The 12521-nt window shown below is 39.7% G+C and overlaps 1 protein-coding gene across 1 annotated transcript in view; it reads left to right on the forward strand.

The window, feature by feature from the left end:
- Positions 1–12521, forward strand: part of slit3 (slit homolog 3 (Drosophila)) — a 232959-nt gene that overhangs the window by 114869 nt on the left and 105569 nt on the right. Inside the window, exon 5 of the mRNA XM_005919453.3 lies at positions 11279–11350. Within this exon, the coding sequence (XP_005919515.1) occupies positions 11279–11350 (72 nt within the window). The remainder of the gene's footprint in view (positions 1–11278; positions 11351–12521) is intronic.

Raw genomic sequence — 12521 nt, forward strand, 5'->3', positions numbered from 1 at the left:
TGAAGTTCAGTTCCTCTGCCACTATGACCGGCGGCCGCCTCGGGTCTCTCCTCCTCTTGCCTCCCCTTTCCCTTATCCACCTGCTGGCCTCCACCACTTGCTGATGTTGCTAAATCTGTGGAAGCTATGCCATAGCTACCGCCAAACAATTCAGTTATTTTTACACATTAGGCAGCGTCTGCCTGAAGAAAAACAAAAAAAACAAAAAAAACAAAAAAATCGGGCAAATGCCCGGTATGCCCGATGGCCAGTCCAGCTATGCTTATAGCTGGGATGAACTTTCATCATATTTTAAATCTAAATGAATGAAAATCTAAATAATACAATAACAAATAGAAAACCCAGACAATCAAACAACCCCGTTTTAGCAAACACTTGGAGACAGTGGAAAGGAAAAACTCCCTTTGATAACCTCCAGCAGATTCAGGCCCGTGGAGGGGCAGCCAACTGCCACAGCTGATCAGAGGTGATGCGAGAAAGTTGAACAGCTCTGGTACCAAATATAATACCTAACAAAATATTGCTAAAGACTAATTAAATATTTGACATCTGGTAATTTTGTTATAAAGTTTCAGACGTTCTAATATGATTTAATAAGAGTTTGGCACTTACTTGCTTCTCACGCAGGAACTGTGTCAACCTTTACAAGGGAACACATCATGTCATTATCATCACACACACAGGAGCTCTTACTCACTTCACCATTGCTGTGCTCAGGTCACAGACTCAACCTCTTTTTTCTTGGCATAATAAAGAGCTGTGTAGCTGTGTGCCAAACACAGAGACAACAATAGCTGAGTAATTCATTTCTCTCCCTTTCTTACTATCATAACTGTATATGGTCTTATTTTGTTTCATCTCTCTCTCTCTGCTTCTTGATTTGGCAAAGAAAACATAGGCACATGTGCACTTTCTTGCTCTAACTTCAGCACTACTGAGACTCTACACTTTTTTTGTTCTGTTTCTGTGCTAAAAGTTAATTGGCCCACTGGCATAATGGCCTGCAGTAACCTTGACAACGCTGACCTGCTGAGAGACAGAGCCCAGAGAAATGCTTTACGTATACACAGGCAACATACACAAGCCATGAACGCAGACAGCTCCGAGGACACACATGGTACGAGGCTGAACGTGCATAACAAAATATTTAATATGTGGATATTTGCACAATACACATACACTGTAGTGCATTTTCACTTACATGCACGTGTTTCATCGAAGCATTCACTCTCTGCAGCATGCTCACACACACCTTTTCAGCATTCAGCAACCCTAACCCCTTTTCTGTCCAATCTGCTAATTTGCTGTGTATTATTTATGGGTGCTGAGGTGCTCCCAAGATGCTTGTAAAGGCAAAACGACACAGTCAGCTTAGCTATTCACACCTCTTTCTCTCTCCTTTCTACCTTTCCTACCACCATGACTTTCTCCCACCCCTCACCTATTTCCGGACTTCTCTGCTCCCTACGATGTTTCCTTCTGCCCTTCGCTGTTGCCTTTATCCTTCACATTTATTTCACCTGTCATCCATTTTTCTTCCATCACCTGCCAGCTTTAAACTCCCCTGTTCTCATTGCTTCAAGTTGCCTCCTCTCAACACTTGTCTCGTCTCTCTTTGTGGTTTCTTCTTCCTTTTAGTCGACTTAACAACCCATCTTCGTCAAAGCATATCCATCTGTTTTTCTGTGTAGCTGGTTTAGCTCATCCATCTGAGATTTCAGAGAGATTCCCTTATTCTTTGTTCCATGCTGCACCTATATTCTATTCCGCCATCAATCATTTTCACCCAGCCATTTAATAGACACAATAAGGAGTTTAACCATTTATCCTATTATCTTAATACTTGGTAAACCTTGCAGATAAGGTAGAATGAGCACATCAAGTCAAAATTTTTGACAGCGGTCTGGGATTAAGAGGATCTCTAACAGCCTTATGTTGGATGAACAGTTTCCCAAAGACAAAATCCATTTAGTCAAGGCACTTTGTCCGTTCTGAAAATGAGAATTTTCAGCCTTAACACTTCACCCCTATTATTCTTAAAACCATTTCTTTGTTCAGATTCTTGCTCACTTTTTCATTTATTTATTTTAACATGGAGTAGTCCTTTGCCTGCTTATTATATTGATGCCAATTTATGGCCTAGCAACTCACAGTGACTGTTACTCACAGGGTACATTACTCAATACTCCATCTATCCATCCATCGTTGGACTAGACCTTATCGTAGCTGTCACAGGACGAGAGAGAGGGTGTAACCTGGACAGGTCACCAGTCACACCTATGGCCAGATTAGAATCATCACTTAGCTCAACCCCATGCTTGGCTTTGGACTGAGGGAGGAAGCTAGAATACCCAGACAGAAGTCACGCAGACAAAAAAAGAGAGGCCTCACTTGATGTGGTGTGATGGTGCTAACCCAATACCATGTAAATTTGATCAATATTTATTGTATTTAATAACAACTGCTAAGAACAGCTGAACAATTAATTAACCCATTAACATTCCATTGAACCCCAACATTCAATGACTCCTTGAGACCCAACAATGCTTGTTGACCATAGCTGGGTTACCTGCTACCAATATAATATATTTTTCTTTCTTTTTTCTTTCTTTTTATAAAAGATTATAATCACACAACTCCCTGATTACTACAGTAGATAAAATTGCTGCTTGATGTGAGTAGATAAAGCATCCCTGCCCCTCTGGTAAAAGCCACTTTTTCTAATTATCGTGTTTCCATTTTAATTGAAGGATTACTGGAAAAAACATATTCAGCCCCTTTGCTTTTCAGAGTGCACCGAATACGCCAAGAACAACAGCACTCGATAAAGAGTGAAATCATCTCTTCTAAAACAGCTGTTGTCATGTCAGTAATGAAAACAACTGACTGATATTAAAACTATTTTATTTGGTTTATTTTTATAATTTATAGGTTCAGCAGCATTTTTGTTTACCTTTTTGAAGAAGTCAAAACATTATTTCACCAAAGTCTCAATTTTGCTCCTGTTTAAGTTTTGTTATATATAAATTGGTGGTTTGGTAAAGATTGCTCAGCGTTTAAGTGGTTCGGCTTAGCTCTCTGTATACTAATTTGCGTCTTTCTATAATTTACCTAGCACCCCCATCCCTTCATCTATCGCACTTATAGTCTGTTTCTATCTTTTCTCACCAGCCCGTTAATCCATCCTCTTTTCCTTCCATTTATCTTTCCTGCCTGCATCCAATCTAATGTCCTCTCTTGATCCTTTGCTGCTCTAACTTTTATTAGCTCCATAAATGTCCCTAAGAGCCTGCAGTATCGCTTAGCTAAAGGAAGAAGAAAAGGAAGAACTGAGAAGGAAAAAAAAGAGAAGGAGGCAGAGTAGTGATATTGCTTAGTCCTGTGGATGACAATTCAAATAAGAAAATGTATTAAAGCAAAATGGCGTCAGGGACATTAAAGTGAATTAGCCAATAACAAATGACCATGTGTGCGCCCTGCTGCCTTAACCTCTACAACTATTTTTTTCTTCTTTTGCCGATAGTAACTCATCTAAATTTGCTGGACGTCTTATGGGCATGGGGCCAGAAAAGCTTTTATATCCATAAAGGCCTATGGATCACAGAGAATTGCATTAAGCTGTCCAATTTAATTACAGTATCGACAAAACATAATAGATACTTACAGCCGTACGGAGAGCGATGGATAGAGGAAGGGAAAGAACAGAGGGGAGAGAGTGAGAGAAACGAAAAGTGCAGACAATGTCCATTTATAATGCTGATGCAGTGTATGTATCAAAGGAGGCGTTTGAGGAATGTGTGCACGCGTGTGTGTCTATGTAGGTGTGTGTCTCCACGAAGGATTTGCAAGGGCCCCTGAGAGCTTTTGAGAACGCTTAGTTTGATTTAGATGCTACAGCTCCCCGATGGCTGGTTCTCCAACAAATGTGCCCACGGACACACAAGCACACAGACACTTAACAGCCGGGATACACACCCACTCATAATTATACGCCATGTCACTCACTCACCTGTTCATACACACACACACCTATAAAATCCACACACACACACACACACACACACACACACACACACACACACACACACACACACACACATACTTAGATCCAGGGAATGGAGTGAGTAAGAAGAGTGGCTGTCCTGTCCCGTTACAGCCAGCCAGGGCTGTCAGCCTCCCATCCGCCATGATCAATAGATGGGGGCAATATTTTTATTCATAAAGGGTCCACTTAATTAAATCACTGGGAGTGGAGATGGGGAGGATAGTTGAATTGGGGAGGAGGGATGGGGCGCCGTAGCAAGGGCACCGAGTCAAAAGACTGATGAAGAATTACAAAGAATGGAAGGAGAAAGGCAAAAAGGAGGGAGGGATGGAACGAAAAACCATTTAGTGCTGTCCATTTATAAGATGCCAGAATGCTGAAGATAGATTTTACGGTCATATGTGTCTGATGGGAAGTAGTTTTATTTATCTTTGCAGCAGCATTTCCCAGTTGCCTAAAACTGACATTTATACTATTATGTAAATACAAGGCTTTCAGGGAACACTTGCAATCTAGAAGAAATGTACACTATGGATAATTCTGCATTTTGGAAAGTGTACTTCATACATCTCTTGCCAGGAGCTGGACAAGACAAGCAATACAACTGTCATATCAGTGTAAAGTGCAAGTGGAAGAAGGAATATGAATACAAAGAACGAAGCAAAAATGTGCAAACTTTGAAAAAATGAAAACAGATAATTTAATGTCGTTCACCATAATCAATTTCCATATGACATGAATTACACAGCTTGACGATGAGAAAATTCCTTTTGGTTTATTTTAAGATTTCAAAATATGAAAAAAATAAAACCTCCACCATGCATTCCCATGCTGCAGTCCTGCTGTCTGCAACACACTGCCAACGCGTTGAATAATATATCCCCCCTGTTTGTTGCTGCAAGTCAGAATCATTCAACTAAAGCCACTTGGCAGCTGCGACTTGAAGACCGTGGTTATAATGGGAAGGCTTAAGTCCAGTTTTGAATGCACCCAGATATATGTTTGTGGCACTGCCAATATGCAGTGCTTATAGCCAGCAAGTTCTCCCAGCATACAAAAACAGAAGCTTTTAACCTCACCCAATACGTCAGTGTTGAGAATATCATATATACAGGCTGAAGCTATATAGATATACACAGTGTGACATAAAATAAAAACAAATACTGGTCATTTAACATTATAATATGAATTTAAACATTTTTTTTGCAGCCACGGGAATATGGTTGAACTTTCTAGCTCACAATCTGTGGCATCGAAACCTTAACATATATGAACTGTGACTAAGTTAAATGGTATAAAGGACACCTTAGTAATTCAAATGTTTACAGATGGCATACGATATTAAATCACATGTGCAGTAAACACGGTAAGCACTGGAATACCTGCTGCATGACTTTGGTCTTACCCTACAGTAGAGTGCCTTAAAAAACAAGGGGAATATGAGCTAGCCAGCAGTCGATATTTATTACTCTCTTTATGGAACAATATTAAATGCAGTTACAGCCCCCAAGGGAGAGAAAAGGAGAGAGAGAAAGTGATATAGCTGGAAGAGGTGAAAAAGAAAGTGAGAGAAGAGGAAGAAGCAAAGGGAGAAGCGAAGAGGCTTGCGCTAACCATTGAAAGTCTCAGGTTTCAAAAAATAAATCGTGCCACTTCTGTCTTTCTACTCTCCCCTTTTCTTCCTCTCCCTCAATTTTCCACCTATTCTTCCCCCGTCTCTTTTTCATCCGTCCCCTGGAGCCAAGCCAAGGGTCAGTCCTCTTTCTTTTTGTCCGCTACACTCCTTCATCTTTTAATAAAAGACACACACAGATGCATATACATTGTTGCCCATCCACTCTCACGTGCCTGCTGTTTCATTCACACAGGGGCTCACAAATTCTAGCTGACACACAGACACACACCTTTGCTGCCCTTCTTGTCATCTCTGTCTAACTAAGACCTCCTGTGATGCCATCTGACACAAAGCCACATGAAATCAAACAAGTCTGCTTCTACTCCCATGTTATAGGTCAATAGTTCAGGGCTGAGTGGCCCTCACTCATATCTGGACGAGCCTGGGGGTGGATCCATCTAATATCTGGTGACTTCTGTTACACAGAGCAATGCAGGGGGAAATAGCTCAAGAAAAAGAACACTTTTTGATTTTTGTGTATGGGAACAAAAGATGGAAATGCTGTTGTTAATGCCAGTAATGTAGACTATTGTGTGTGTGTGTGTGGTTCTCTGTGTGCATCAAAGGGTTAAGAGTAATATCCGAAGTGGTAAAGGGTGACCTGGTGAGTGTTTCTTCTCACATGAATAATGGAACTTAATATGGAGGAGGTGATGGCTTGGAGCATACACACGCGTGCGCGCATGCACACACACTCACACTTCTACCCCAGGAGGATCTTGGTGTCATTCTCAATCCCTCCAGACTTTGAGGGGCCACAGAGAGTCACCATGCCCAGAGAGGGGAGGTCTTGGCTGGAAACTGCTAACTGAGAGTGGGGGGTCTGTGTAGTGAAAGAAAGGAGGTCTGGAAACATTTGGTCAAAATTCTATCAATTATACAGTACGTCAAGCGCCATAGCAAACACAGAATGGATAATGGAAGACTGTTTCTTCTGCTGATGCCCTTTGTTGTTGTTCTTTTGTTTTCTTTCTCTGTAGTCTACTTCGCCACTCATCTGCACCCACAGATACAAAAGTCAACATGCGTGAACTTTGGTGAACTTTGTATTGTTTGTCTTATCTCTATCCAGTTCTTCAAATCCTTCTCTTTCTCAAAGATATGCAGTTGTTTTCATAATCAGTATCACTGATATAATTTACAGAATTTGTCATCTTAATGAAACTGATGCATAATTCAAACAGCCATCCGTCTCTTTAATAGAATTCTTAGGAGACTAATCGCTCTCTGCCTCAAATGCTGTGGTATTGGAGGAGGACCAAAAAAAGAGGCTAAATCCAATAATTTAAATGTTGTCCAAACCATTCCACTTTCCAAATGAGGCCGCTATATGCTTGGGCTTTGTGAGTTTGTGCCTTTGTAGCTGGCCAATCAGTGAGTGTCCTTTTCAAGGGTCATAGGCCAATCTTCTGTTGATCATAGGCATGCTCTACTCAAAGGTTGGCAGGTATGACTCACACAGAGATGAGAGGAGGACAACCGTCTACATGATGGCATAACAGAGCTGTGGATCGTGAATGGCTTCAGATTTTAGGAATGCATTATGGGTAATTTTTAATAACTCTCAGTATAAGCTGTGTGAAATGGTAGAAAGCGGCATCTGCTTTATTACTGCAGAACTCTTTTTTCTTTCTTTTTAAACTAGGTGTCTTACTATAGGTTATCGGGGTCCGATGTGAATGCTTGATTTTAAGTAGATTTTGCATTGATTTGAATGGTTTTAAATGCATTAGTTTTGTTAAGTTATTTAATATTTTATTTAGTCTTTTTAAAGGTTAAAAAAATAGTATGTAAATGTAATGCAATGCTGCAGCACTTACACTCCGAGATGATCGTCTATGATCATCACAATATCTGTGCTACCAGCAAATACAAAACCTCATTTAAAAGGTAATAGCAAAAATTATGTTTATTCGCTGAATTGTGGCGTCAGTTTGTGTGTACGATTGTATTATCAGTATTTCAGCATAGTGTCAGTTCATTACTAAGCTCTGTGAGTTACTTCTTCATCGTGTTTCCTATACTCTCATTTATTCCCACCGCAAGGAATAATACATGGAGACCTGTTGGTGAAATCTGCTGGGGGTGTGGGGGGGTCATTTAGAAATATTGACGTATATTTAATTTTTGAGGTTTTTTACTGTTGAATTCCTCTGCTCTGTCCAGGTCTTGAAACATTATAATTCCAATCTGATGACTATCGTTATATTTTTTGCTTTTGTTTTCAGTGTTGCAGATTTTTTCCAATGTGTTAACTTTGTTTTAAATAACACATTTTCACAATTAAGCTTTGAATTACTCCCTAAATTACATTATACTGTCAATCAAAGCATTTGCTTGCTTGGGTTTTTATTGCCAGTCATGCCAGTGATCAAGCCTATTATCAGATTTCAGTTTGTCCAACCACAGCATATCTTAGCCATGCAACACACAGTTCACGTTTTGTTACCGCTTGAATAGCTTTGTGGTTGCTAAAATCATATTGTTCATCACTGCCTGCCAATATCAGAACAGTAAGAATTTGAAACCCAGCATATTTATAATGACAGAACCCCCAATTTGAGATTCTGGATTGGAATTTCTTCTTCTCTATGCTGCTTGCAAGATCATCTACCGTGACCAGTTTGGCAATGGGTCAGTGATGGTCTGGAGAAATCACGTTGGAGGGTCGCACACACCAGAGAGCCGCATTAACACAAGTTGGTGCAGACTTTGATTTCATGTTTTTTAACTTTGAATTTTAGTTTGAATCCAGCCCTCAAAGGATCGATGGTTTCCACTGACTGACATACATTGTGAAGTTTGTTACGTCATTGTGTTCACAACAAACTACACAATGTGTCTCAGCAAGAACTGTCAATTTGAATATTTCATTCTTAAATATCTGAATATGACAATTCTGAGAAGTGTAAAATCCCATTAAAATTTGCACATCACACACTGAATCCTGATTTACTTGCTAACATAAAACGTCGCATTTTTCTTCTCTCCAATAAAATGTTGATGAGGTGTCCGTCTTTTATTTTCAATTCACAAAATGTCACCAAAGCAGTGATGCAGCATGGCTAGTTAACAAAAAAAGAAAGAAAAAAAAAGCGACCCCTAAAATAATTTTCACAAACAGATGACCAGAACTCATCCATATAATGAAAACTTCATTCATGGTCTTGTCACATATGAGTTTTATTATTTGGGCCTAAACCGTGCACTGCTGGAGCTGGTGTCAGTCACTCAGCTGGAGTCATAAAGGCCGGCAGAGAGACACACACTCTCATAATAGGTTTTATTTGACTTGGATGGTTTTCCTTCTGTTAGAAGAAATAACAAATAAATATCATGGTGGGTAAACAAAACGATAAAAGATTTATTAGCCATGGAACTCATCTGATATATGACTTTTTAATGCCTTTTCCTCCTTTATCTTGTTCTCATTCTCCTGCTTTCTTTTTGTTTTTATTCTTTGCTCTGTTTGTCAGCAGTCCACAGAGCGCAGGGCCATATGAGAGAGATGCAAATTAAAGAGATAAACAAGATAGATTTATGGATATTGTTAGATAGGTAGATGGATGGAGAGAGTGATAGATACTAGAGAATGATAGAGAATGTGAATGTGCAATACAAAGCAAGACTGATAACAGCTTTGCATTCTGCTTCCTATTTGCTCTGTCAATGTCAGTATGGGAACACCAAAGACGCAAAAGAAGAAGAAAATCTCTTTTCAGTAAAAAGGGAAAAAAACAAAACATGGCTATACCCAAAAAGTGTCAAAACCTTCAAAACAAGAAGTGTAAACACAAGGAATATTTTCTGGCTGTGCTGCACATTAAAATATCATAATACCATTCCTGCCTGTCAAATGTGTGCCGTTTCCCCCCCTGCTCTTTGTTACCACAAGTGCTGAGCAAAATTGCACATAAAAGCACACATTTTCTTTGCCTAAAGACTACACAATGCCAGGCACATACTTTTCCCATCAAGGCCTGCAGAGACAAAACAGGGAACACTCATCTCTTGTCAAACAAAAGGAATGAGCCAGAAAACACAAGGCTGAAAGGGAAACATCCAAAACGATGAAACCTTGTTAGTTTGAGGAAATGAGTTTTCTGTTTTCTGAGCACGGCTCGCCAATTAACATTCACGGCACTAATAAAAGTTGATTGGCTCTGGAATAATGCACAGCCAATTTTCTTCCTGTGTAGGCTACATGAATGCAAGTGTGAGTGTAAATTAGATAGCTTAAGCATATACGGCATGTATGTGAGCGTGGCATATTTCAAGATGTGCGTGTGTGTGTGGGCACACGTGTTTTATTGTCTGTGTGAAAACTGACAAGTACGAAGCAGTGTTCCTTAATTGTGTGACAAGAAAACATTATGAATGTGTTTGTCACATGCTGGGTACTTATCTGTACGCATGTATTTATGTCTAAATCAAACATAAAGGTCCAGAGTTGTGCTGCTCTTTTGTGCTGCTTTGTTGTGATTTTCTAAGTGTATGTCGACTATCTAAAATACACAGCCATGTATTAATGTGCTGATTGGCTTTGTGTAGTATATGATTGTTCAACGCAGGCCTAGCTCGCAGCAATATAAGGCGATCAGCCGTGCGATATTTCATACCTTTCCTTTTCTCCCTGTAATCACGCTGTGCTTTCTGGATTCTGATTACCTGCCAGGCCTTCTTCTTCCCCGCAAACAAAACTAATAGATTTAAGGCCGCTGAGTCATGTCAAAAATCATTTGGCTCTATTGAGCAGGAAGAGAAAAGAAACCGAGGGTGTTGCATGTAATCCCATGTTCACTGTGTGTTGAGAGAATGAGGAAGATGGAAATCCTTAAAAGGGAGAAAAAATAAATAAATCGCTTAATGACGGTAATAAAATGTGTGTGTGTTCTTCTGTTTCTCAGAAAAAATATGATTGCTTCATTTTAATGCCAGCGCAATGAGGCGCTGTTGGAGGGCTCCAGTAAAGGAGAAACAAAGAAAGAAAAAAGTTCTACATTAAAAACATGTGAAACACACAGATGCAACACACACGCGCACGCGTCTTTTACTCTGATTCTCTCTTCATAGTTTCTCATTCTTTCCTTGCATTGCCTCTCCATTAATCACACACACACACACACACACACACACACACACACACACACACACACACACACACACACACACACACATTCTTCAAGGCAGCAGATGGACTCGTGCCAGCCATATTTCTTATAGTTCCTTTTGTCTTTGAAGCTCTTTGGACCAAATTGTTCCACTGATCATAAATGTCATATCATCCTTTCTCTCACTCTTCCCCTCTCTCTCCATCTCTTTCTCCTTCTGTGCCTTTGTTCTGTAATTGGGTGTGTGTGTGTCTGTGTGTGTGTGAGTGTGTGTGTGTAGCTGTATGTGCGTTAGATCAAATGGTTGTGGCTTTGTTTATCATTTGACTCGTATCTTAAGTGTATACCTCAACTAATGCCACTTCTTCGGTCACTCTCTCTCTCTCTCTTTCTCCCGTTCTCCCTGTCTGTCTCTCATCCTCTTGTCTTCCTCTTCCCTCTCTGCAGAGACCTCAGTGAAAACCAGATTCAGGCAGTTCCAAGAAAGGCTTTCAGAGGGATCACCGGTGTCAAGAACCTGTAAGCACAATTATTATAATTCTCTTTTTCATCTTCTCCTCTCCACTACCTATCACATGTGTATCGTATATTACTGCATCCGGAAATGTTCATAAATGCCTAAACATTTTTGCATTTTCTCTGGGATTATTACACAATCATGAAGCACAAAATCACATTTAGACTTCATCCATTTAATTGCTCCTGTGTTTATATATTCAACTTCATTAAATGTGAACAAAATACAACTTTAATAAAAACAGGATGTTCATAGTTCATATAACAGATTGTTTGTGTTTACTATATGCTAGCATCAGATGAGTTTAAGTTAAATCCAGTAAGCTGCATGAATGGATTTCTTTTTAAATCACTTGTACTATAATGAAGATGCGTATGGTGTTTGAATTTTACTGCATAGCTACAATAAAACAATGTCATTCCTACTTAAAAGAGCTAATAATTAAAAATAGTTATTCCTTAAGGATGGTTCATCACCTCCTTTAACTCTTTGATAACTGGAAAGACTAAGCGCTTGATAGAATTTTAGCTGCTTCACCTTTTAGGATCTTCTTTTTCATATTTTTCAGTTTGTAATCTTTTAAATGTTTCTAAAGATGACATCTCAGGACAATAGGCAGGCCACTTGTGCACTATATCTTTGGCAATGTCTTGCTGATATAAGCAATGGCTTTTCTGTAAATTATGTCATATGCATGTGTGTTTTTATTACTGTAAAAACAGTGTATAGTTTCGTTTGGCACAGATGTGCCAGTCATCCATGCCTTGTGTAATGGCCTGTCACTCTATCAGGGATGCAGGCTAAACTGTGGGCTGATAAAAGGCCAGATTTCCCCTCCGCTTTAGCCTCGTTGATGAAGCTTCCATATCTCCACTTCAGCAAGAGTTTAAACTTGTTGATGCATCAACACACTGAATTCCCTGACAGTAGTTTTTAGAAGTCTGCATTTAGTTTCACTATAGAATCAAGTCTGTTTTGAGTGGATTGCCAATCGAGGGTCCCAGGGTACACCTGTTCTGTATTGGTTTTCACACTTTCCCTTGTGTACAGAGTAGGGCTGCCACAATTAGTCAACTAGTCACGTTTACGTCGACTATCAAAATCGTCGACGACCAATTTAATAGTCGACGCGTCGTTTGTAAGATCACAAAAGACGCAGGAATAAGTAGTAGG

Source organism: Haplochromis burtoni, unplaced genomic scaffold (genome assembly GCF_018398535.1).
Source record: "Haplochromis burtoni strain Fernald_Lab_line unplaced genomic scaffold, NCSU_Asbu1 Contig_33, whole genome shotgun sequence".
Lineage (NCBI taxonomy): Eukaryota > Metazoa > Chordata > Actinopteri > Cichliformes > Cichlidae > Haplochromis > Haplochromis burtoni.